A 27,457-nucleotide genomic window follows, 5' to 3' on the forward strand; every position below is an offset into this window, starting at 1 on the left:
GCTACCGTCCTAACGTGTGACCTTCCACCTTACTTCTGTGGTTCCTAAATCTCCCTGGAATTAGCTAGGAATCTGAAATAGAAAAAGATCATTTCTGCAGTTTATAACCTAGCAGGTCCCTTATGGCAGCACATCTGTTAAGTTCATACACTGGTATTCCAGGTCTGGATTTGATTTATAAGTTTTAAAGGAATACAAACAACAGACTACAGAAGATTACATTCAGGGAAACACTGCAAATTAATATTGCTGTGACAGTCAAGTACATGGTCTTTTAACCATATTCTGAGTCTAAGATTGCAGTAAGATGCCAGGTTGATAATGCATCATCTCAAACCTCTGTGAACTGAGTTCAGCTCTTTCGAAGCTAGACAGTCTCACCGGTCTGCTGACAGTGCCTTACAGCAATAATAATAATAAAAAATCTTCGTACACTACCTATTTAAGTAAGATTGTGCTAGCTTGTAGCACTTGGTCACATGAATTTCAAGTCTCACGTAGCATAGAACCAATTAAGTTGCAGCCTGCAAGAGAGCTTTTCAGCTAAAAGAGGAGATCAACTTGTAGAAAATAAAATAGTTGTCACCTAAGCCAGCTGATGGGTAAATAAATATTATTCAATTGACCATGCCATTGGTTCAGATCTTGACATGGAGAAACAGAGATCCACTCTACCAAGAAACAGCAAAATACGCCCAGACTGGGAACAAAGATGAATTCGCCGTCAGTAGCTCTTACCCTACATTGTGGCAATTTCTATATACCGTTCGAAGCTGTTTCCTGTTTGAAGTAACAAATCTACCTTTCTGTCTATTTGCTCGTCAGCATTTTCTAACAAGAGCTTAAAACAAATGGTAACGTATCCCTTTCCTACCTCCTCACCCTTTAAATGACAATTCAACATTAATACACATCATAAAGCCACCTTTACCAGGCAGTAGTAGTCTGACAGTTTTAACACCAAGAGATCTCACAGTAAAGAGAGAGAGAGAAAGCACGCAAGTGAATGCACAGATGGTGGGAGGGGACACAGGGTGCTCTCAGCAGGCTACAGTAGAGATGCATTAACTCCACAGAGGGATAAGGGCTTCCCACCAGTACAGTCATGAATTATAACTGAGCATGGGAGTGAGTTCTTAGTGCCTGTCTCACAGCAAATATACTGTTCCATTTTCCTGCACAATCACCTTTCACCTTTACAAACGCAAAGCAAAGCAGAATGCACCACTAATATTTAACAATATCACAGGTTCTTTATACAACATAGCACACATCTACACACACAGAGTATGGGGGGGGGGGGGAAGCCGAGTATTCACTGACAGAGAGTATCCCCAAGCAGATTTACACACCCGTGATCAGTGCCTGTGTCTAGTGATTCTGCTGCAAAATAAATGAGACTATAACAATACAGATAAACAACTAACGCTGCATGTAGAAATGTGTGTAACTCAGCAGTATTGGTTCGTGAGAACTGAATCATCTCTTTCTCTCTTTCCTTGTTAACAGGGTGGAGGACACTCAATTTCAGCTTTGAACACAAAGGAAGCCCAACTTTAAAAAAAAAAAAAATCATGACAGATTATGCAAATATCCACCCTTTTTTCCATTCAAAATTGTATTTCAACTTCAGTTTGATCAAAGCATGGTGAACCTGACCCCAATAGCAGGTAGAAAACCCAAACCAAAAAGCTGTTCCTCCTGGTTGTGGTTTTGTAATGAACAGCTCCAGTTGTGTAGCCATCTGCATCTGAGTCTTTTTGACTGTTTGGAATGGAGCAATGTAATGATGCTCTTTTTTTTTTTTCTTTTCTTTTTTTTCTCCTCCCCCCCCTCAAAAAAAAAAAAAATAGAAAGAAAAAAAAAAAAGAAAAAGAAGGAAAGTCACCACTTTGGAGCCAAGATTGCTGTTTACTGGAGTTTCCTGGATGTGTCTCTTTATGAATCACTGACCACACCTTGTTTTTACAAACTATCTGCACCTCCTCCCTAGGGGAATTCAACCCCTCCCAACTTTCCTCCTACTCAATGAACCTATCAATGGAGAAAACTTGTTATTTTAGGCAGCTGAAAATTTGACCAATTTTAAAGGATTCATTTACCATGCCTTTCACTTTCGTTTAAATCCTCAGTGTTCCTGTTCTAAATGACAGCACCGCAAGCACTGCTTTTAAGCACTATTCATCTTGCCTACCACATCTCAGCCTTTCACACAGAAGGCTGCTCTCTCTCCAACAATGGAACCTTACTCCTTTATAGCTTGAGGGCAGAGACTGTTACTAGCTGTAGACTTGCTGCAAATATCACAATAAAGGATACAAATGTGAATTTCGCTTAAAATACGGGTTCAGCTCTGGCAGTACCTTGCTTTAGAAAACTCTGTCAAGAGCAAACAATATATCTTTCTCCAAAATACACAGCAGCCACCCAGTTAAAACAGCTTTTCCAAATGATCTGGTGTGTCAATGGAATTGGGATGCTTGTGAATTTTATACTTTTCTCCACTTTGGGTCTCTAATCGATATTTTAGCTTCCTTCACACTTAATAGACTCAATCATGGTTCGGCAGCATGTCTTGTGAAACATCAAAAAAACAAAGAACAAACATCACTCCTCTCTCCAAATCCCTTGAGCTTGAGGAGAGGCAGGGCTACCGAGCTAAGCTCTGAGATGGAAGGAGGTCCGGTTCAGACTACAGATCTTAAGAGGTGGCAGGTTTGCTGCTACTGAGCCCCTCTACCTATGCTTTGGTACACCCAAACACGGAGGGGTGAGGATGCCAGGGTATACGGGGGCCATGGCAACTTTCTGCCAGTGCTGTGGAGAGAAGAGGGGGCAGCCCTCGAGCGGCAAACTTTCAGTGATAACGTTGTGCCATCACTCGTTGGGAAACTGCAGGACCAGTGGAGAGTGGAGCCAGGAATGAGGAGCTTATTCATGGGGATGGAGTGGGGGGGGCAGCAGCGGGGTGGGGGGAAGGGAGGCAGATTTGCAGAACTGGGCATGAAGCTCGTCAGTACACCATAGCTGGATGCTTCATAAAGTCACACTGATGGCAGTCCCGGAGATGGCCATCTGTTGTCAGCTCTGGGCCAGATGAAAGATAATATAATGGCAGCTACTGGTAGCTAACAGCAGGGCAGTTGTAGGAAGGAATGCGTCCTAGAATGAAGAAGTGGCGCTTCCTGTTTAGCACAGAAAATCAGTCATCGATATCAACTACATTAGCAAGAAATTAATGGATGGACAATTAAGAGAACTGAACTGATCTACCAGGGAAATTATTCACATGCACACAAAGTGCTTATTTCTTCTGCTTACTCCAGGTGTATGAGCCAACTGATCTGACTAATGGCAAGGTGTAGGCTGAAATGTTCAGGGCACAGATGATAAAACCTCATTTTCTGCAAAGGGCAGAATTCCATTTCTAATGATTATTTGTGGGTCAGGGAATACATTTACTGCTTTCCCTGCCCTCAATCTACAATAGGAGTCCCTGATGTTCACAGAAACTTCTACAAGGATGGAGGGTAGAAATTGGCCTTTATGTAATAACTGAACTTCCCCTTTATTATCATCATGATTTATTTTTACAAGTGCCTTATCATTATTATTAGCATCACTCAGCAGAAAAATGTTTGCCTTCCCAAGCACTATTATTTCTATCTTGTTTCTTTCTTTGCCCCATAATCTCCTTTCTACTGCTCTTCTACTCCTTTGCCTTTTGTTTCCTTCTTCTTCTGCCTTTCTGTGCATTTTTCTTTCTGCAGCAACTTCTGATTTGCTTCTTTAGGCTGAAACTTCCACACCTCGCTGTTCCATTTGCTAAAACAATCAGAAATCATGATGTTAATGTTGACATGTAACCGTCACTGATATGCTTCAGAGTCAACACTTAAAAAGACAAAGGAACAGCAGAGCTTATTTCAGATAGCCACGGTTTCATGCTTTCAGACTGGAGACAACAAACTTCACTTAACGTATTTTCACACAGTCTTTGCAGTCACAAGGATTACCAACTGTACTTTAATACCTGATTCTGCCGAATCTATTTAATGTTGACCACACAAGGCAATAAGGAGAACAGATCAAAAGTATGGGTTAATCTTTTTTGTTGCTGCTCTTTTTTTTTTTTGTTTAAATAGATACCTATATTTTACAAAAGGCATCCAGGCATACAAGAGCATAAACAGGAAGGAGCAGGCAAAATAGGGACATATATTCAAGCACATACACATTTGGGTAAGACTCTATCCACCTTGAAAGAGAAGGAATATACATTTTTGCTTATTTTTGTATGGGTACTTTGTGGGTGTAGCTCAGTACTTATTTTGGACAGTACATTTAGCTTCCAGTCCTTTGCCATTTTACTGTTCCTTGAATCTGAATTTCTTTTCAAGATTAAAATGGTTTATTTAAAGGCAATATTCATCACTTAACTGCTACACTGTCTTTGTCAATTAATTCTGTAATTTCGTCAATAATATCACTCAAGCATCTGAAAAAAGAAACCCATAAGTGTGATACAATTGCTGCAGAAATTTAAGGAACGTTCTCTCAGGGAATGTATAAGGGATATTATGAACACATTGTTTCCTGCTTATTTACAGGAGAAAGTGCAGAAATTTTCACAGGCTGACTGTTGCGTGTAGAGTTCCAAGCATATAGAGTATGTGGAGACAAGTAAGAACAGTTAATACTAAACCCATCTTTGTCAAGCACTACTTAGTGAAATCAAAATGGTCCCTGAAAAACTCTGACACTTTGGGCTTGGTGGGCTTTGCAGTGTGCTATAAATATTCATGAACTAACAAAGTACCCACAGGCAGTGTTTACATTTGAATAGGCCAATCAAAGGACGGTGAACTCACAAACTCCAAACCTGGAAATTTCTTATTTAGAAAAGAATTACCGCATGAAAACCTAATATGGCTGTAACACCCCTTAATTCCCAGGAGGGAAGGGGCACTGAAAGGGAATTCAAAGTATTTTTTTTGGTATTTAAACTTTGTTTGACATTGAAGCAAAAGACTTGCAGGGGAAACACTTTGAAGATATGTCCTTAAAGAGCTAATGCATGAGTGCCTCCACCATGCTTCTCTTGATTGCTTTCTTGAATTTGCAAAGAAAATAATTCTTCCTTCTAGGGAAAGAAGTCTCAAGTCTCAGGAACACAAGCCTGATTTTTTTAAATCTTGGAAGACATGAAAAAATACTCAATGCACATACTCATGCACACCAATACCCATCTATCTGAAAGCACAGTAAGGATTCAGGGAAAAAAGCACTCTAACTAATAATATTTGCAATGCATGCAGCTCTATCTAGTTCCCTCAAAACATAACCACTAATTACAATCCTAGTATCTCTGGCACGCATATTACTATCATCATCCTCACTCATGAGTTGGAGAAGATGAATGTTTAAGTGGAGCAAGTGAGTACCAGACCTCGCAACTGAATCCAGCTCTCCTGACTCGTAGGCATTTGCTCTAACAAAAGCAAGCTGATTGCCTGCTAAGGACTAAGGCCAACATTACTGAATGCGGCGCCTGTATTTATGCATCAAAAGTGTTTTGCTGAAACCTTAAACGAGGCTATGGCTGCTCAGCACCTATGCTTTTATCAAGGTCCCTATCTTCAGGCATTTATGACCTGATTTCCTGATGTACTCAGCACCAGCACCTTGCACTGGCCTTAACTGCAGCTGGAGGTGCTCAGCACCCTCTCAGAAATAGGCCACTGAGTTTGAAAATGTTGGCCTAAAGCTTTGATTGTTAATTGGATTTCAGGTAGGCTTCTTTTTAAGAAGAGCTGACAAAGTTATTCCCTGCTGGCTCCTGGCCTTTGGGGCCTAGAAAGCCAGCATCTGTGTTCTACCCTTCACCCCAAGAGTTTGGGGACCTAGAAATGCCAGAACTAATCTCCGATTTCACTTAAAAAAATGTTTTGAGGCTTTTTCTTTGTGATGAAAACATCCTTGAAAATCTAACTTCACCTGCAGGTTTGGAAGTTTTGTCCCTGTTTTTGTGTAAAGAGTATAAATTATTCACGGTCTCCCCTGCTGTCATGGAAGGCTTGCCCTTGGGACCTACATGATACATAGACTCAACTACTGTGGGGGCCTTGGCAAAACAATCCTATATGGAGATAGCAGAGCCACTGCTGCTATGGTTGATGCTATTCTCACACCAATCTCTTTCCCAGCTGGCCCCAGAAGGCCTCTGCCACAAGGACACAATCCCAGCCCAGGTTAATTAGCAGTTTTCTCTAGCTGACCCCCTAATGAGAGAACGTAGTGTTTGAATCCCAGCTCTGCTACTGTTGCCACTGAAGGTCTCAGTCAAGTCTTTCAGTTCATGAAGCAGCCTGGAGTTTGCTTAGTTCTGATCGTGTCTCATGTCAAGGGTATTTTAAAGGACGTTTAAAAATGTTAAGGTCTTTGGGAGCATTTTACAATGCAGAGATCTTTGGAAAGTTTAACCCTTAAAGAAATGAGGAAGGAACTGGAAGATTAGTTTCAACAATGCTAACCTTGGAACATGAAAAAGTTACAACTGGACATCCAGAGATGGACACACAGAAAGCTACATAAAACTTGTGGAGACTCCTCTATGCTGCCTCTGCCCCACTCTACTTCAGCTGCTTGCACCGGGAGATGAGAATGTTCTCCTGCTGTTTTAAGCGACATGAGTAATATCTGCTATGAGTGCTTCATTCTTTCTTTCATCCTTTCCCTGGGGAAGGAACTGTGTATTTCATTTTGGAAGAGCTCTGTTGTTGTGCGTTGGGGTTTTGGGGAAGGTTTAGAAATGTACATGCTGGTACATGTTTATATGAGAGAAGGGATCCTTTGGCTCTGCTACGTGCACCCTACTCTCAAAAGCAGAAGTTCGGGATGTTCATGGTAATACTTATCTGCTGTGGAAGTCTGTTCCACAGACAGCCTGTGAGAAAGTTCTAGCTCCTGTGCAAACAAGCTGCAGCTCTTCGATAAAAACACTCACAAAGCAGGGCCGTCAACTACTGCATTGTTACCAAATGGGAAGAGCTTCTCAGGTGATATCTGAGATGTGCGGGGACCAAGTCCACTCAGAATATTAAGGACTGACTCTTAGAGCACAACTGGACAAACGTGTAGGAAGACAGTGTAGAAAGCAAGAGAGCAGGTCGAGTATGCTCCTGGTCTCCTTTGCTACTGAGGAACAGGGCTGCAGCTCTTTGTATTAGCTGGAACGTCCTACAGGCTGATGGCTTCATGCCCAGGTATTCTGCACTGATGGAGTCCAGACGGGAAGCAGCAAGGGCGTGAATCACCGAGGCCAGGTCCCTTTTGGACAGGATGGGAAGCAACCGCTGATCCAATTATTTCTTGCCCTAGTTTTTATGTCTGTAAAGTGGGGACACTTAAATACCCCAGGGGCAACTAATTATTAGTCACAAAATGTTAAGTAAATGCTCTAATTGACCAAAAAGAGATATAATTTTTGTACTGGGCAAAATGGTCCTGAGAGGTCATGTAATTTTGGCTAGTCTCATATTCAGAACTAACTATCATCAGTGATAAAACACTGATAAAACCTGTACAATTATTCAGCAATTATACTGGACATCGGTACCTCTCTGATGCAGCAACATCTAAAAAAAGTCTAAAGTGAAACAATTCACTCTGGGTAACACCCCACAAGAGTGTCTCATTCCTCGCCACAAACACCACAGTATGTTGTGTTGACTATGGAAGTAACCCTAGGACTGGAAATAGGAAAGGCATGGCTACTCCTCATCAGGGACAAGGGAAGCACAAACACCTGTTCAAAATTTAAGCCTCAGTCCAAAGACTAAAGCAAAAGAAACAGGCACTGGAAATAGCATGAGGACAAGAAAGGCCAGTTTTAATAGGCACAGATCATTTTATCATAATTTAATGAAAATTCAATATTAAGTTAAATTACCAATAACTTTCTTTACTTCCTTATTAATTAAAAGTTCAGTATTATGGATGATGGATGGAGAAGACCACCCTGTACAGAGAACTGTATCGTCATATGCCAGGTGTTCGGTTAGAAGAGCTTCAACTTTTGGGAGACATCTAGGCACCATATAAATACACCCACCATGCAGCTTCTTTAACTGATACCTAGATGGGATATATTTCTGATTTTAAAGATTGTTACCAGCCTATTTCTGAAAAGCCCTTATTGTTTTAAGCATGTCTTATTCAAAGCTTTCCATTCTCAAGAATAAATACTTTTAGGGACATACTTTTAGGGACATAATTTTTCAGCTCCATTTCAGAAGCGTAAATACACCACGTAGCCTTTTGTACATGTAAGTATGAAAATTCACAACTCGGAACACTCTTAAAACATACACTTCTAACTGTTACAGAAGGTTTCCATTTGTTTCCTTTCCATGGAGGTAATATCTCCACAAATTTAAAGCTGGTTCAACTGCTATGGAGCACAAAGCTATTAAAGGAATTATCAAAGGTGGGAGAAGGGCCATCTGTGGAGATGATCTTAAAGAGAAAACCCCTGTAAAATCTCGTTATTTCAACCTAAAGGTTGAGTAATATATTGCAGGTATGATTTTCAGGACTGATCGTTTACTCTCTATTCTCACCAGAACAGGATTGTCTTGCATTCCTAACAGGAGTCTGGAGTGAAATCATGGAAACCTCTAAAGAGAGTCCTCCTTGTTTTTTGCATTGAGAAGATTGGTAATGAGGGGATGGTAACTCCCTCAAGGTGAGATGAACGTAGTATGTGGGGCTTCTTATGTTCCTATAGCCTACTCTGCCTAGAACAGGAGTCAGAAAATGCTAAGCAAAGAATTGCACTGGGCCAAACACCAAGTTAAGCATCGTATAATTCATTTATTTTCTGTATCCCTGAATTAATTCTCTTTAATTATCAGCTGTACTATACACTATACTATGTGGATAGGGCTTCTATGCCATTGTGTTCTGCTCTGCTCTACCTTGTTCATGTTCTTGCTCTGCCCTACAGCCATGGAGTGCTGTCTGTGGCTTCTAATCTGAGATGATTAGCATCTCTCATGCATGGGAGATGCACTTTAGATGCATGTTTAAATTAAAAGCAAGGAACCGATCCTGATAGAGGGAATAAATACGCTGTTACACTGCAAGCCCCAACACAAACCACAGTAATGTGAAAGGATAGAGAAACATAACCTGGAGGCTAGCTGCCAAAGATTCCACTGCTTCAGCCGGTAGATAGCCTGAACAAAGCGACGCCTCCTAGAACAGGTTTTAAATGAGAGTGGGCTCGAGATCAATGTATTTTCAGCAAAAGCAGACTCCAAAGGACAGTACCTACTGCTCTACCTAAGTGCTTTGCTGCCCTTTCACCAGCCTGGGTAGGTAACTGGAGGGAAGAGCAGAAAGCCCGTGATCCTAACAAATAAATGCAAATGGCATGATGGTACTGCATTTTTTTAAACATGATGCATTCTTAACTGGGGTGGGGCTACCCAAGTTAATTAAAATAATAAACATAATGAATTAAGAAAATTAATACCTTTTCATTTTTGCAAATGTACATAAGCCAGAGAGAGGCTGCCTCTAAGGGTATTGAGATGTGGTCTATTAGAAGCCTCCTGGAGCATGGAATCAACACAGTGACTGTCACCTACCCAATGTAGAGCATAATTTATCTCTCTTTAGCAATATCCTTTTGTGCCCTTCACTAGAAAATCAGGTGCCTCAGTTATGTTCAAGTTTTAATGAACTAGGCTTAGATGGAGAGAGCAAAATCTTGCCCTCAGTCTTGGGCACTGATGAATTTTGAATGGAAAAACATGTGCTTTTATTACAGTAAAAAAGGTGAAAGTAACTGCTTGGGACTCCATGTATTTCAAAACGAGAGTGTATTTTAGGGGACACAGACTAGTAAGGTGGTGATTGTACATGTCATAGCTACACCTGGACCTCTGTATATTTTGCATCTTTAGAGTCCAGTTAGCTATTCTGCCTTTTTTAAATCCATTCTGAATTCTGCTGTTAAAACTGATTTCTGTCCTCTTGTTCCCGTTTCTTTCTTTTCATAATTCTCTTTTGCATACCTGCACCTTCTTGTTTGCTGAGTTTGGTGTTTGAGTTTGTTTGCTGAGGTTTTTTTTGTCCTTTTGGTCTTTCTTCCCTGACAATCTTTCCCTTCTCTTTTTAGAAACTGCTCATGTCCCTATTTCTCCCTACTTCCTCATTTTGATTAACCAGTGATGAACAACAGAATTTGTAAAAATCAGTAAACCAAAAATATTTAAATAGCTTTTTCCTGAAAAAGCAGTTTCACCTTATTGGAAACACTTTGCAAAAAAACCTCAGCAAGTACGATGACCAAAAAAAGCAAAGAAAATGATTCCACACATACAACAAAATTAGTTTCTGACCTTTCCTCATTTCACTCAGTTTCTCCTTTATTCTTCCCACAAGTCCAATAACTTTCTACACAACCCAGACCATTTTCTGACTTCAAAACTCAATTTTGCTTCTTTCTGTCCATCACTATGCATGTCTTTTTCCCTAAAAGTCCAACTTTTTATTTTCTTTTCCTTGTCCTCCTCTTCCACTGTGGGTCAGACCTTGCATGCAATACCTGCTATGGACAGTAAATGAAACAGATTTGAATCTACTAAAACAGGAGAGAGATACAGCACAGGCACCTTGCTTTGTTACAGGTATGGTACTGCAGGTACTACAGAAGTTCCCATGATATAGGGGTCCACTGAGAAAGAGGTAGGGAAGGTTATCAGAAAGGCTTTATTCCCTATTGTTTTCATGCAGAAAGAAATTAGCAGTGGAATCATTATAAATACCAATCTCGCACACAGTTAATTCATTCATGGTTTAAATGCTCCTATTTCTTTTTTCTCCAAAGAAATATTTCATATCATCATGCCAAACACTAATATCAGGTTTTCAGCATGTAAAACTTCCACTTTAAGTGAAATACTAAATGGGCATACATGAGCATGTGCTTCACTAGCCTTTTCCCTCTGTTGATGAGATGAAATCCAGCTCTGATCCAAAGCAAAATTAATTGTGGACATCTCAGTTAAAGGGGTCCCGTGCTGTAAAAAAACTACTGAAAAGCCTTTGGTGCTGAAAAATCTCTTCATTCCAAATAAAAATCACATGGCTGACAGTGTAGGAAAGGCCTTACTGTACAAATGCTTCTCCTTGTTCCATCCCTAGAGACCATCGGAGACCATGAAATTTTTTCCTTTTGTCAACCTATCTTAATACTTCAATATAAACTAAAATAATTTAGAAACGATCTTCTGATACTGTCTCAAAGCGTAACAGCACATCAGGAATAGCACACCACCACTTCTCATTGCAAGGCAAGCAGTGCAGAATGTTAATATATAGTAAATAATACCTTAATTCAAAATTGTTTTCAGATCTTGTTCAACATTTATTTCTTCCTCTCTGTCCTTTTGTTTATCATTAGTAAACAGTATCATTACAAGTCTGACAACAGCAGACAAGAATACAATGTACTATTCATTTGACCCTATTATTTTCTATTCCCCACCAAGTTAGTATTTATGGGAAATGGCCAGCAGGTAAACCAAGATAAATTCTGTCTACTTCCTCCCTTCCCCCATCCTTACAATCCTACTTCAGTGCTTAGCTTTTCACATTTAGAGACAAAAGAATACACTTATTTTCCACTTCATTGCTTGAGTAAATGTTTTATGGATATCAAACAGAAAAATGGGATGCCCATTTCTCTCTCAAGAATATCTCGAGCTGCAACAACCTACAGAGCAAGAATCCAAGGTGGCTACTGAAATTCACATCCGTACTAGGTGGCTTTCTGCCAGCACCTTTTGGAAGCAGCATGGGTGGAATCACCTGCAATTTCTCTCGTCCTTTCCTCATTCCCATCCTGACGATGAGCAAGTATCAGATGAGGTTGTGGTAAGTAAAGCTTTGAACTCAGCTATCAAATACATAATGCTATTATAACCCCCAGGTAACAAGTGTGGTACCTGCAGCTCTGTTTGGAAGAAGAACTTCTGTGGACACTGTGTGCAGTCATAGATCTTGTCCTCTTGTCCATGGGCTGAGAAAATATGCTGCTGCAACTTGTTTGCTTGGACAAACACTGGAATATTAAGCAAACAACAAGCTTTTCATTATTTCATATTGCAAGTGAAGGGTTTTTATAAACAATTTCCCATTAACACTCAGCAATTCCAAGAGGTAAAATTAGGCTGGCGCACTCTGATTTCACATTACACTGTTGTTATAATGCGTACCAACGAACACTATTTATCTACAAAGTGTTATCCTTCTTCTACAAGGAATGAATTGAAACAGATGCCTGGTTTAAAAAACAAAAACAAAAACAAAGGAAAAAAAGACCCTAACAGGACTACCAATGAAGATTTCGAATTTAAAGAATTTTAAAACGCCATTTTCCCTTCAGAATTATTTCTTCATGCTTACTGCACTCTGGTTGAACACACACAAAACTTATTTCCTAGCAACCAACAGGTTTGAAAAGCATAGATGCTAAAGTCCTGTTTACTCCATGTGCCTAAAGTTAAAACTAACAAACAGCTCTGTATTTAAATGTGTTAATGCTAAAAATTATATCCCACAGCTACACTGGGGCAATGTCTATAAATGTGAAACAGAACTGCAGGTAAATTCTCTTTGGATACTTTAAGATCAACTCTGCCTACACAGTGAATGCAAGGGTTTCAATAATATAAACATGTTCAATTTTAATGACTACAAAACAAGGCCCTAAGACTGTGTAACAGTTTACCTAGGAGACATACTATTAATAATTAAATTGTATATGCCAGAGGCAGTGTTTGGGTTGGCAGCACTGACTTCTGATGGATGCCTGGTGCACTGTGACCTAAAAAAGTTTGCATCTACAATATTAATCTGTATAGGCAGGGAAAGGATTTATTAAAGATGCTGGCATTTGACTTTGACTCCATTCCTAATCATTAAAATTATTCTAATTGCAAGGCAACAAAAAACATCAGAATATTGTTCTTCTGAGTCATACATTTTAATCACATTTCTCATTACCCTGAAAAAAAAAAAGATCAGATTCCATTTTCCACATAAAACTTATATTGGTGATTTTTACCTCTTGTTAATATTCCAGCAAGACATGCTGAAATAATTTAATGGCATATTGCTAATAAAACACCATTGTTTATGATTAATGCTTGGTGTCTATTTACCCCATCAGCAAAAAGGAAAAAAGTGTTTCACACAGATTGGAATCGACTTATCTCCATATTCTTTAACACATTTTACAAGGCTACTGGCTCAAACATTAAAGGATTAATTTTATCAGGGATCTTGCTCACAAGGAGAACCGTCAGTGGGTACTCCTTACACATGTAAGTTTTTATATTGTGTTTACAACTCCCCCAGACCTGGAAATCAAAGACTTATGGCATTACACTAAAAAAAGATCACCTCATAATGTATACAGAAAGACAAGGGAAAAAATTTAGTAGAATCAGTAATAAAACTAAAAAAAAAAAAACAAAATGCCTAACTGAAAGAATTATTGAACACAGATGCCGAACAGGCAAACTGTTTACAGGCGTACTATCCATGCTCAAGATATTACTATGACAAGCTGTGCAGTGAAGATGAACTATGCATTTTTTTAATTTAATAACCCACAGAAATGTGTGAAACCTGAACACAGTGAGGTAATAATCATCACCAGCCACTGTATCTGAGAGATGAAAAATTCAACTTTAATTTTCCTCTGTAGCGTGCACTTAGGTTTTATTGGGAGGGGAGCTGCCAAACAAAGAGAAGTAAAATGAAGGTATTAAAGGGTCTATTTGCCTATCAATGAAAATCCTTCATTCCCATTAATGGAGAACAGAAACCTTGAATGGCTTCCAGAATTAGCATGCCATTGATGCGAGAATACCCAAAGTGTGTTTTGTCATGTTTGTGATTATCTTTGATTTTCATCTTGTAAAGCAAAATTGGGCATGTAAGCTACATATTAACGCTTATGTTTTAGGTTATCATTTTATGAAATGTTCTATTAAGAAGTCCTTAGAAAAACTCACAACAACTCTGTAGGCATCCTTTTAATGTGTTTTCATTTCCAACAACAGCATTTTTCTGTTCCTCATTATGGCCCAAACACTGCAGTGCTTAGCCCTACTGGGTCAAGTTATTTTCTCACTTGGGTTTTACTACTGAATAACACCACTGACTTGGGGAGGATTATTCCCACACTTGGACTTGTGTCAGGGGAGAGCAGAACTTGACTTGTGGCAAGACGGCATGGTTTGCTTTCTAAAGCACATTACAAGGGTGTTTCTTCTCACCACACGCCAACAAACACACGCAAGCAGGCTTTCTTACCCTATCAGAGGAGAATGTTGCTATACAGGCTATGCCTAGCAGCCCTTGCCTGTGGGGCCAAGTTCTGCTCCGAGTTATATCGTTTTAGATGAAACATCTGTACCTTTAAAGCACAAATTCATGGGCAGTTTTAACCTCAGCAAGTTTGGAATATGAAGGTGATGAACATGATACCGTGGAAGGTAGCAGACTATCACTTCCATAATTGTAAGAAACTCAAACTTCCAATAGAAGAGCTTGAAATGCAGTTCTTACAGATGGATGCCTGACCTTCCAAGGAGCTCAGCTTTCTAAATGATTTCTAATCAATATTACTAACGAGCACAAATGTAACATCCTGTCCTAAAACTGACCTAAAGCCAGCACATGACACAGTTGTAAGTGGAGATCTGCCAGTGTAAGCTCAGGGCTTGACTGGGACAAGCAGTGATGGCCTCCTACCTGTAAAGCACACCGGACATTTGAAGGTGCCCCCCATGCCTTCAAAGCTGTGCTCTATCAGGTGGCACTGAAGTTTGGCAGGAGAGTCAAACGTCTGATTGCAGAGTTTGCATTCATGGTTCAGTCCTTCATCTGTGGGAGAAATCAAAGGAAAAGTAAAATTCACCACAGCCCTTACCAAAGAGCAAGTCCAACATGATCTATGAACTGAAGAGACTTTTTGTTTTCCTAAGCTCAGGAAACTGGATGCCCCTCAGCACCCCTCAGTGTTCTCTTACCTGGAGGGTTTCAGAATGTACAAAGCTTTACTGGGCATTACAAGCACTGATTTTCCACATATAGTTATCACCAAACATGAACGCAGAGCGTTAGACTTCAGTAGGACATGATGAATAGGACCTGAAACATCGTCTCTTAGCAGAGCCACCCGACCACAACTGAGTACATTTACAAAACAGCGCGTAAGGAATTTAGCGCCGATCACACATCAACCCGTCTACCACGGGTGAGAACTGCGAACGCGCGCATTTTTGGCACTCTGGCTGACGTGGCGTTTCTCATAACCAGTGTGAGAGGGGAGGGTAGTTTATACCCACACATCACTCCTGCTCCACGTTTCCAGTCCCAGGGGCAGACGCGAAACCTTTTGCAAGCCGCAGGATTTCCCAGCTCCCTTTCTGACAATCCTAGATATTTTTTTCCCCTTTATTTGCGTCTCTCCTCTTTTTAACAGCTCAGAAAAGTCCCCGTGTGCCCCCTGATGCAGCTTTCCCGTCAAGGTCCTGCAGCTTTAAAACCCTTCCCGCTCCCCGCCGCCTGTTCCTCCGCTTCCTCCCATTGTCCTCCGAAGGCCGGCTGGTGCCTGGCACCAGGTTCCCTTCCTGAGGGTGCTGCAGGATTCATCCACTCCGCCATGAGGGCAGTCATCGGCTGTCCTACTTAGAAACAGTTGCTAGGTAAGAAGTGGCTTCCAGCCCTGCTGCAGAGGCCTCAATTCCCACAGCGCCGCTCAGAAAAGGTCCTTCTGTATGTCACCGGTGTGCTACACGAGTAGCATTGATCTCGCAGGTAAATACTGTATCTGATTATTAAAAATCAAGGGGGGAATAAAACGCTGGGCGACTGGCGCGGCTCCCTACCGTTTCTCAGGCGAGAAGGAGTGATTTAGGAGAGTGCCTTTGCCCACCCCCAAGACCTACATGCCCGGCCGCCCACCTCCCGCTGGACAGAGCGCTGCCCGCCGTGATTATAGCGGGCATTATAGTGATGATGGACATTCACTGTCGGCAATTGCTGCGGACCATGAGAGCAGAGACAACATTTTGTACTGCTCACACCAGCAATCCTGCCCACCCACAGAAAGACCAACGTGCCACCGCGCTGGTGTGGTTGAGCGGGGGCCACATGCCCTCTCAAAAGGATCCTCGGTAACTTAAATCCGAATCGGAAAAAAATTCAATGGCAGCCTTCCGCTTTCGCTTCTCATCAGTTCAAAAGCCAAACCGAGCCTTTGCGTGAGTCGTGACATCTTTAGCAAAGGGTGGGAGTTTGTGGGCTTCAGACAGCAGAAGCCAAGCCAGGGGGTGGTGGCCATGGTGCAGGTGGGACTACTGGAAACTATCCTGGTGTGGTTTTCTACGAGGTGTCAGAGCACTTTCTAATGAGAAGCTAAGAGGCAGAGGAAAACCTACAAAGCCAAAAGATTTACATAAAATTGGGGCAGGGTGTCTCCTTTGGAGTAAATGGGTAAAAACACACTGACTGTAAAAATTTCTGCTCTGACAACAGTCCGTAACTGAGGAGCTCAGTCTCCGCTGAACAGCTAGCTCTCATGATCTTCATCTATATGGCAACTCCGTTGCCTTTCACGGTAAAACCGTTTTTCACGTAGCAGCTATGAGAGGAATGTAGGATCCCATTTCCTACATGGCCATTTTTTTAACTCTCTTTCCTCCTATCAGTTTTAGCACCTCAGAGCGGTGCCACGGGCACAGGCAAACATGGCTGAGAGTCAGCCACATGCTCACACAGCAACCACAGACTTCCCTTTGTCCTCTACCCAGTCCTTCATTAAAGCAATGTTCAACGCTCCTGCCCAGCTCCAGGTGCTAAAGAGCTACCCAGAGGAGTGCGAAATGGCAGGCCTGCTCTGGGACTCGGCTGAAAAAGGCCAGTGGTCCCGTCGATCCCGTGCCCACGGACTACTGCCACGGAGGCAGCTGAGCACAGGCTGCTGAGGTACATGTCCCATCCATCCAATCACACCGGCAGTCAGGCGCTGCTGGCTGAACATATTCTGTGCAACAGACTCCCAAGGGCAGATTAGGGGTAGGTGACACCTTCACATCAGGTAGGTGACACCTTTCGTAACTCTTCATAGATAAATTAGCAACCATTTATCAAATATATGCTAACTATTCCCTTAGCAGGGAAAATTTTAGCGGATTCTCAAGAGCTGCCTGGGATTTGGGGTTTTCCACCATCAGTAACAAACCCTTCCAGTGCGTTCTGCTTTTGCTACTGCTGAGAGAAGACAAGTATGGCCCGCGCAAGCACCATCAAGGGGAACATGAGGGAAAAGAACCTGGCACGCACCAGTCCATACATATAAGAGAGACGGCTGCATCCTGCAAAGCAGGCTGTACGCCGCGCTCTCCCGACAGGCAGCAACCCACAGCTGTGGGCAAAGCTGCGGAACAGCGTACTGAAAAAGAGAAGGAAGGCTCAACAAGCCATATACAAATGCCTCTTCTTCCCTGAGCTTGCAAATCAATTACGAGGAATGTACAGATTGCCACACGTGATCAGATAATTTCTCCTATATCCAGATCCTTGCCATGGTCATTACCAAACAGATGGTTCTGAAGATGGTGCAAGTCCCCACAAAGGGTAATTAGGGGCTAGAAAGCCTGTAGGGTGAAGTTTCTTCATCAAACTGTTTGTGCTGATACACACAGTCAAAGCAATTAGGACAAAGGGAGCTCCATCTCAGGATCTTCCACTTGTCAAGGTGAAGATAATCGATGCCGATTCTCAAATCACAGAGTTACTGTTGGCAAAGTGTAAATGAACCACGCTAATCATTCTTGAGCATGGGAACACTGAACGGGGAGTTCTTCAAACATTCCAAGGGAGAAAGACTTCCTAAAAAGAAATATTTTTATATGGAGCTACAGAAGACAGAGAAGGCTTTTTTCTCTTTCCATTACCTTAGCTAATGAGGAAAAAGTAGGAAGAAAGGCATGCACTCCTGATGCTGAACCAAAACTAATTGTAGTTACACAGCATTTGTACTTGTTCAAGAAGAACTGAACCCCGTTAAATGTGACCCTATTGTATTTCCCATATCACTCAGATCTGAGGTGATCTCCTGGTCACAAACATCAAAACCACTTTGATTACTGTATGTTGCAAATCCAATTTTCCTAAAGGCTTATAAACAGGGTTTGAAAAAATCCCCTCACCCACTCGCCTGGGGCAGATAGGAAACTTCCCCAGGCAAGAGACATCAATTTGTGCAGAATCCAAGCTTTCTCTTAAAAATAAAATGTTCTTAGTCTCCTAGTTGTAAAGACCGCATTTAAAATATGACTACATTTGTATAACTAATAGAATAATTTTTTTGCTAAGTCCCACTGTTCAGGGAGTTATCAACCCCTTCCGTCACACTCTTTTTCACCCATTTTGTGTACATCACCTGCTCTGTGCTACATCCTCGGAACAAAGGGCAAGGTTCCAGTCCTTGAATTCAAGAACGTGAGACCAGCATGATTTAAATTTAACAGAGACAGATAAGGTTACAGCATTGGCAGAAGAGCCAGGAGTGCTGGGTTCCGTTCCAAACTCCAACACTAACCTACTCTTATCACCTTGGGCATGACAGCATGGCCTGTGTTTCTCAGACTCCCCATCTCTAAAGAAGAGGTGTTAATTTTTAATTTCTACTTTAATAGGCTGACCTAATTAGTATCCCTTAAGACTTCTAATGCAACTGGGACAGTGGAGCTGGAGAACAGTCCAGGACTATCTACCATACACAGAAGACCCAGAATCACTGCTATCTGCCTTTGAAAAGGTTTAAGATAACATGTCTGGGCACACAACTGCCTGCTTGCTTGGGTCACACAGCACTGCAGAAGGATGAGGGAACAAGGCTTTGTCCCTGCCCTGCTCTCCATAGAGAATTTGAAAGCATGGCCAGCATTTTATCTCCCATTGGCATGGAAGAGCTGGGGTGTGGCAGCTCTTGCAAAGGTGCCAGATGTGGAAAGAGGATGCAAAAGGCTCTGTTTAAATGCTGGCCCCTGTCTAGCTCCACATGTTTAGCTAACAATCTGATAGGGTGCTATGGAAGTGCAAAGTATGATACCATTAATAAATAAAGGGTGGGTGAAATGTCACATTTTCAGTTTCCCCTTGGGATAAATCTGAAATGGAATGGAGTGTCAGACACAGTCCAAGAGGCTCCCCTGCAGAACAAAGCTACTGCTCTTCGCTCTTACTCAAGGAAAAAAAAAAAAAAAGAAAGAAAAAAAAAAGTGCTGAACAGCTTTAAAAAATTCAATCAAAATAATCTGCTCTTTGGAAAGGTGGCGGCTGACAGTAATTGGAAAATACTGTCTGACTCATTTATTAAAGTGAGATTCAGAGTCAATTGATTTAATAACCATTAGAATATTCTATTAAGGATATAATAGGTTGGCACAGCCCTATTTTTTATTAAGAGTTATAGGTAAGAAATAAGCAATGCTATGGAATTTTAGACAACTGCTGTATGGATTAGACTAAAAATATGGCCTGCAAAATAGGTATAAAAGCAGCAACTATCAGGAGGAGGAATAGGAAAGTACATTACAGTGCAAATGAGTTAGCTGAACGATGAAAAAGAAATGAACCTTTAATATAAAGCCTGCACTTTTCCAAATCTAACAGAAAACCATGCACTGCATTCCCTGATGTGGTACATCGTAAAACAAGTCAGCACGTCCTTCACATTATGGATCCAACAACTCCATAAGGAAGGCAAGAACAAAGTACCCACTGTACAGCACAGAACTGCTGCTTACTGTTGCCCTTACATGGTTAGGATATGAGTTTGGACATGGTTAAGACCTCGCAACATGGATGAGGATGGTTTACCCACTGCTGGTAGACAAATGAGTTTGATGCATGCAGAATTTCTGCATAAATAAATTACTTTCCATTTGTAATCTTTATTCAGATAGTGGGGAAATGTAAACATGAATCAATTCTAAATAAATGCATTTAATATTCATATAAGTGTTTAATATTTACACAAATATTAAATGTTTCAATGGGGGTAGGTAGATTTTAATTGAGGTGCAGCCCATTACCTCAGCAACTAACTTGATAACCAGCTATAAAAGCAAACAAAAACAGTCTTCGTGCTGAGCATATACTCACGTTTGGGGATCCTCTGTCTTTGCCCCAGCTACCCTCGCTGCAGAGTTACTGAGTAAGTTGTAGGGCAGGTGAGATCCCCTCACCTGTACCCCCACTTGAGGTACTGCTTTCGATGACCTGGCCCAATTTGTGTTACCAACTCAACACACAACTTGTTCATTTCACAGAAGGCCCTGACATTTCAATATACACTTTAAACAAGTGAAACCCTTTAAGCAGCCTCTAGACTGTGTGTCCCATGTTTATGCTTCTTGCTCTTCAATAAAAACAAAACTAGAGCAGCTACAAGCAAATGTTCACTGGCTGACTTACATGCAGCTGTTAAGTCGGTAACCACTGGGGGCCCTCTTATATTGTCTGATCAACACTACAGCCATTACTGAGTACCAATTTGTAACAGTTTATAAGTAACTCTTTCTCTTATTCACCCTCGAGATTGTCCAGAAGGGTCCTTCTGCCTTTTACTCTGAATAAATCTACAGGCAAAGGTCCAAACATGATGATGTCCTCCTGGTAAATCATCACGAGGCTGGGTCCATGCTTAAAAGCATCTGCTAAGAAGTAGTGTAAACTCTGCCCTCCTCATACAACACGGGCAAGAAATGGCCTGCAGTCCCTGTGTTTTTTTCAGGTCTAAAGCATGTACAACTCCCACATTCAATGTGTTTTCGTTATAATTTTTTTTTTTCCCAAGCAAACCATGCCCCTAAACCAATTTCTCCTTCTTCACATTGCTTCCACTCTTCCCCGAGTTAATTTTGTAGCACACATTTGTAAGCCAGAGATTTGAGGAGTAAGGAAGGAATGGCATGGATGACAGCTAACCCCTTGGCTACAACATCGTACATAATATATCGTACAAAATACATCGTACAACACTATAATGTGCATAGTATAGAGCCACCCGTGCTTCCTAGTTTATAGGGCTGTGTTTGTCTGCATCTTTTTAATTCTACTGGCCATACACCCACATACTCATTAGCCTCTCTGTGCCACTAGAGACAATCTCATTCCTGCTCCAAATTCGGTCTCGGGGCCCACTACGGCAACTAAGTGCGTGACAAGTCTCCTCACCTGCTAAGGAACAGACAACACCTCTTCCAATCCTGGAAGCTGAAACGAAACAGTGCTTGAAGTCTCCAGCATCAAGTTCATAATTTCTCCCTGACTGTAATAGTGCTTCTGCCATTTTCAATTTCTCAAACATTAACACTCCCCCCTCCCCCCCCCTGAAAAAAAAAAACCCCAAACCAAACAACTACCCACCATGGTTTTAATTTTGGAAGCTGACATGAAAAACATGGGAATATAGTGATGAAGAAGGACACATAGTAAAGGCAAAGGATACAGCTGGAATTTGCAGCAGGAAAAAGAATACAGCTGGAATTTACAGCCGTGAGAAGAACCTGTCATGGAAAAATGGGGCTTTTTAATGTCCTAACTATCAGTTCCATCCTGTTGGGACAGGATGGAGGATTGGATGGAAAGACAGAAGTACACCCATGTTTCTCTTGCAGTGTCTAGGGCAGATCACCACATGTTTGGAATTGGCAAGGTGGGGGAAGGAAATACCTTCCTCACGCTTTCGGCACTGTTATCCTAAGTTTCCCTGTTGTGCCATACACTACTGCTTGCACAGGCAGGCCTGCACGGTGGCCTGTGTTTGCTCTTAATGCCACTTTGAACAGAAGTCATGTTAGCTAGAGACTGGGAGATTCGACACGTCAGGCTGCAACCCCAGCAATGTCTCTCCCCTTGCTTTTTTCCAGTTCAAAATTATTTTTGGGCAACGCTCTGCCCATGCACGAGGAAGGAGATGGACAAGATTCAAGAAACAATCCTAAACTCTCGAGTCACCAACAACTGCAGCCTCCCAAGGGGAAAGATGAGATCAGGCTATGACTCTGTCTTGAAGGACACTGGCCAACGTTAGAAGGAAGAGGATGGGATCCGCACTGTCCTGTTGAGGCCAGGCCACGCCGGCTCCCAGCAGCGCTAGACAGGAAGCATTATTCAACACGCAGGGAATAAATCCTACAGCCTTCTGCAGCGTCTTGCTAAAGCTACAGCAAAGGGTGCTGATTGATGGAGTGACAAAGAGCTGGGATCCACCTCCTCAATTAAAGCAAAAGTTCATCTCTCCAGGGCCAGATTTTGAAATTAGATCTGCTTAAGGGAAAGCCAGTCTACTGCATCTTTCATTCCACTGTATTTTCGTCTGAAGCAAGGGATGCATTTCACTTCACCAACTGTTCACTTTTTTGCTTGGTTGCACTCACTTTGGCTGCTTGTAAGTGAACTCTTCTTACCACATGTGCCTTGTATGTTCTATTAAAGCCATGAATTGTCTGGCTTCGGTGAGGCTGGATGAAAATAAAAGAATGGCAACTGGCAGGGTCTATTTCTTAATAGCTGTCATGTTTTCAGCTCAAGTAACAACGATTTAAATGCAGCAAATGCCCTCTCCATCAAAGAACAGCATTTTCTGGGCAACTGGCTACCAGGAGAGAGTTAAGGAATTCAGGAACAGGGCTATTCACCAATTGATGGGACATGCATAATTTGCTACTCCTTGTCTGTAACTGCACCAGGAAAAGGTATTAAAATTTGTTCAAAAAAAAAGTCTGTGTTGCATCACGTAGCTATACACATTACAAGGTTACACTCCATCATTGCAATAAAATCCCATGTGATCGAACTTATTTTGGAAACAATTTTACCATGGGATATAAAAAGAAATTTAAACCAGTAGGAATAAGCTGAGTGGTATGAGTTATTTGTAGACAGATGATCCAGCTCAACGTTTACCTTTTCAGAAAGCACTTAGTGCTCACTGATTAAAAACTTGGAGACTGATCCTTCAAATGCTGGCATAACTAGCTCAGGGGAACAGGCCTCCTGTCTTACTAGACCCTTGCCTAGACTTTTGTGGGACTAAATTGTGCCGAACTGTGCAAGAGCAAGCCCTCCATCCTTACACTGCACAGCAAGACTCAGATTATTATCTGTATATTACAGATAAAGAAACCAAACCCCAGAGCTGCTAAATGTCTGTTTTTCTATCCCAGAGACTGAAAACGCTCTTACTAAATTCAAGTGGATGAAGAACCAGGCCCTGCTTAATCTGCCTATCTTTATGAACACAGTGTCAGCATTAAGGTCAGAATTGAGTTTTTCTTTGTTCTCTTCCATGATTGAAGAGCCTATTTCTTTCAGAGAAGAAAGTTTTTTGGACCAAACCTTCTCTAGTAAAGTAAAATTACAATTTGAATGGCTTAGAGATTGCCTGAGCAAAGTAGTTATTAACAATTTAATCAAATTGTAGGGGGAAAAAAGCTAATGAAAATGTCACATTTGTATTCAGAAGAAAGAAGAACAGTAACATATAAGTAAAAACTTTTGGCTTTTTTAAAACTGTTCATTTAATTTCAATATTTTTGTTCACTGTGCAGTCTACAGTTCGTTTTTATTGTTCTTGCTTTCTGGTTGGAGAATCAGCTTTCTCGGTTAATCGATGTCAAATACCTACTAGTAATGCCCACCCATCTGGGACTACAGAAGCTGGAGGAAGCACAGGTATATCTACTTTTAAGTACTGCACAAAGAAAACACAAATTATTAAACTAGGAGAGGCTATTTCATGTTGCATAAAATAAGTGCAACCTGTTCTAAGTTTAGGGGTACTGGGAAAATATCTTCTGGCATGGAGACAATCAAAGTGTCAATATTAATTCTACATCACAGTGGACCAGCAATAGAAATTATGTTTTGTAGACAACTCTCATAAGGTATTTTGTTCTGAGTATACAGAAAGGGTCAGAGTTGCCTTCCTTCTTTTGGCACGAAGCCATTAAGTGCTCGGAAGTTAAAGTCTATAAATGCTGAAATGCTGCTTATCCAACCTACGAAGAATTGCCTGCTTAGTCTTAAAAGAAGGGGAAGAAAAAGGGAAAACCGAAAAAAAGAATGGAATGGAATGGGAGTTTTCCTGTATTACCAGATATTTGAATCGATAACATGAAGAAATAACAGTGCTCCTCATATTTCCTAATACATCAGATACTATTGATATTTTTTTCCAAATCTGAATGCCATTATATGAGTCAAAGATTATTTGGCATCTTCTTACCTAGGTGAGGGACACTGAAATGAGTGGCAATTGCTGCGATATTGATCTGGCTCTTAAACTCATTTAGGGGTGTATCAACTTCCTGCTTTCCTTCCTCTCAGCCTCCATCTCCCCTCCCCCAGCCCTCAGAAAAATCAGGGAGGAAGAAGCAGTTCAGGCCATTAACGCCCCCAGGTCTATGCTGATAACTGGGCATTTATTAGATTCTTTTCACCCGAGCAAACTGCTTTGCCAGTTAGGGGAGATCTCCTTGCACAGCAATGTATTAAAATGATCAAGTTCCATTTAATATAAAGTATTATTTATATTGCTCATATGACTTACTTTGCTGTTTTATTTAGGAAAACGTGAGAAAGCTCAATTCTAATTTGCATTAACCTTTCTCTATGTGTCTCTTTGATCCTGCTATAAAGCAAGCCAGCAGCTTTGGGCTCACGTATCAAAAAGTGGACCAGACTTCATTCTAAACCTACTCCACTCTCCTTCCCACTTTCTCTGCTGGTACTAAGGCTTCACACTGAGCTGAACAAACAGCTGTTGGGATTTCTATATTAAAAGTTCTTCGTTTGTGGATAAGAGAATAATGAGGGCCAATTAGTAATTTTTCCTCTATTTGTTACATGTTTGTGGGTTGGCTTTTTGTTTTAAATTATAAATGCCACTTTTACAGATATATTTCACCTCCTCATCAAATCTAGTTCCTCACTGAAGCAAAGACACAATTTGCTACTATTTGAGTAGTTGAGGAATGGTGCCCAAGAACACTCCCCCTCTCCAGTGAACTTTCAGGTAGCAGAATGGAAAAGTTATAAACATGAAATAACGAGAAAAGAGGAAAAACAAGAGAGTAGAAGAAACAGGGAAGAACTGGCCAAGATGTATCATTGACAAGCAAATATTGGCTGGGGAAGGAGAACAGCCGTACTAGCAACAACAAAGAAAAAAGGGGATAGACTGAAAAGGAAGGCTGGAGGAGGAGAAAAGGTGGCCAGCAGAAGCATGAAAAGGGCATGAAACCTAGCCAGAGGTGAAGATGCAAAAGAAAGTCTTGACTTAACCCTCACTCCAATTTCACTGAAGAAATGCAGAGAAGCATTCATTGCCAGATAGAGCTTAGGTAATTTAGTGCAGCTCCAATGGCAATAACGATAGATGTATTTTAACAGCCAAATGTCTCAAGCCAACAATGTTACCACTATATAATTAATAACAATAAGCAATTAAAAAGAACAGCAGGTTACAAGTATAAGGCATCAAACTATATTACCAAAGGAAAAAAATACAGCACTATTATGAGAAAACTAAATGTATAGGCTGTCAGGTCAGCGTATATCCTCTCTAGATAAGAACTATGGAGCTGGAGAAAAACGTGGCGTGACATTAAATGACTATGAGGTGATTAACATCACTGAAAAACCAAAAAACACTTGCAAAACTGAGGAAATCTGAAATGCGATATGAAAAAACACGCCTGTAACAGCAAGAGAGAGGTGGCTGACCACTGGAAGGCATTAGCCTTTTACTAAGACATACTCTAATAAATAACTTAGAAGACTGCATCTGTTGGCTGAAATAGTCTCCAAAAGGCCCACTGAGTTCTCATTGTGTGCGTGCGTGCGTGTGTGTCAGTTCATTTAAATAAGACGGGGTAGGAAAAAACAGGAGAACCCAAGAAGAAAGGGAAGAGGGAGGATTCGAAGCTCGTTTGGCAGCAGCGGGCAGGACCGGGTCAAGAGGCGGAGGGTTTTGCTGGGGTTTCTCCCACCCCCTTCCTCCCCCGGGGGTTTGGGCAAGCGCCGAACCCCCCCTCTCCCTCTCTTCCACACACCCCCGCTCCCAGCCGTCTCCCTGAAGTCCCTGACTCAACACCTTGCCGGCACTCCGCTTCCCGCCGGGGAGCGGGCGGCTCCCGCCCCCGGCCCCAGCCGGGCCGCCCCACCGCGGCTGCCGGGCCCTGGCCCCCGGCCCGTCCCGCCTCTCCCTCCGGCCCATCTGCCGGCCCCAGAGATGGCCCCGCGGGAGCCGAGCCTCGGGGCTGCCGGCCCGGCGTGCCGCTTCTCGGCAAGGCACGGCGTTCCCCTCCCATCCCGCCGGGGAGAGAGAGGGCGGGCGGCGGAGCTCCACAGGACTGTAAGGGCGGGAGCGGGCTGCGGCCATCTTGTAGACGGGCCAGGAGGCGGGCAGAGGGCAAAGCAGGCCGTCGACACCTCGCATGGCAGCCACACGTCCGGTGAAATCTCCTTCTGGGACAGCGAGGGGCTGGAGGAGAGACCCTAAACCCCTGACCACGGGCCATTCAGGCTCACGGGAGAACTGTGCTTCCCCCGCCTGAGAATCTGTGGGGCTCCTTCTGCGCCATGCGAAGCAGACCTGGTCCAGCCCTAGCGGGCTGTGGGTACGCGCACGAGGTGTCTAGCAGTTGCTGGAACCAAATTTATTAATGCCAAGCCCTGCAAAACCAGGAGAACAGTTTAAAAAAAATCACAGGATTCAACGGAGTGTATGCCTGGAATTCTGCACTGGGTATTCAAGTTTGGGCAGTTTCCCCTTGGAGGGCTTCTCTGTGACAAGGAAAGCAAGTATTTGATTTTTTTTTTTTTTTTTTTTATAATGAAGACAGATTTTGATGCAGTACTGTCATTTCAGGGGCTCAGGTTGAAAAAGAAGCACCGAACATTGTGAGACTTGTGATCAAATTGTGAAACTGTGAAACCTAATTTACCCAAATGAAATGGGGGACACAAAATTAATTCAGATAAATGAGGATTTTGAATAAGCAAGGGACTATTTAGTGCTTTTAATACACATCCTGGGACACAACCTCATTACAGATCAGGAGTGTTGTGCTGTGAGTTTGTGTCAGAGTGGAAGTGTCACTGACACAACAAATAAAACCAAAAATATCCTACTCCCTGATCGCTTATTTTGTGTTTCCATACGCACGCTACACGAGCCTGAAGAATAATTAACACTGCTGAGAAGAAGCAGCAACACTGGATGAGTCTCACTACAGCAGACCTCTCATCATAGCAGAAATACAAATGTACTAGTTATCGTAACTGTGTTATG

General features: G+C 42.0%; 1 protein-coding gene across 1 annotated transcript in view; it reads right to left on the reverse strand.

Moving 5' to 3' along the window:
* Positions 1–27,457, reverse strand: part of ZNF521 (zinc finger protein 521) — a 234,018-nt gene that overhangs the window by 15,787 nt on the left and 190,774 nt on the right. Inside the window, exons 7-8 of the mRNA XM_082499405.1 lie at positions 14,836–14,967; positions 12,018–12,133 (exon numbers count right to left, since the gene is read on the reverse strand). Coding sequence (XP_082355531.1) covers positions 12,018–12,133; positions 14,836–14,967 — 248 coding nt within the window. The remainder of the gene's footprint in view (positions 1–12,017; positions 12,134–14,835; positions 14,968–27,457) is intronic.

This window comes from Vanellus vanellus (genome assembly GCF_965231255.1).
Source record: "Vanellus vanellus genome assembly, chromosome: 2".
NCBI classification, from domain to species: Eukaryota; Metazoa; Chordata; class Aves; order Charadriiformes; family Charadriidae; genus Vanellus; species Vanellus vanellus.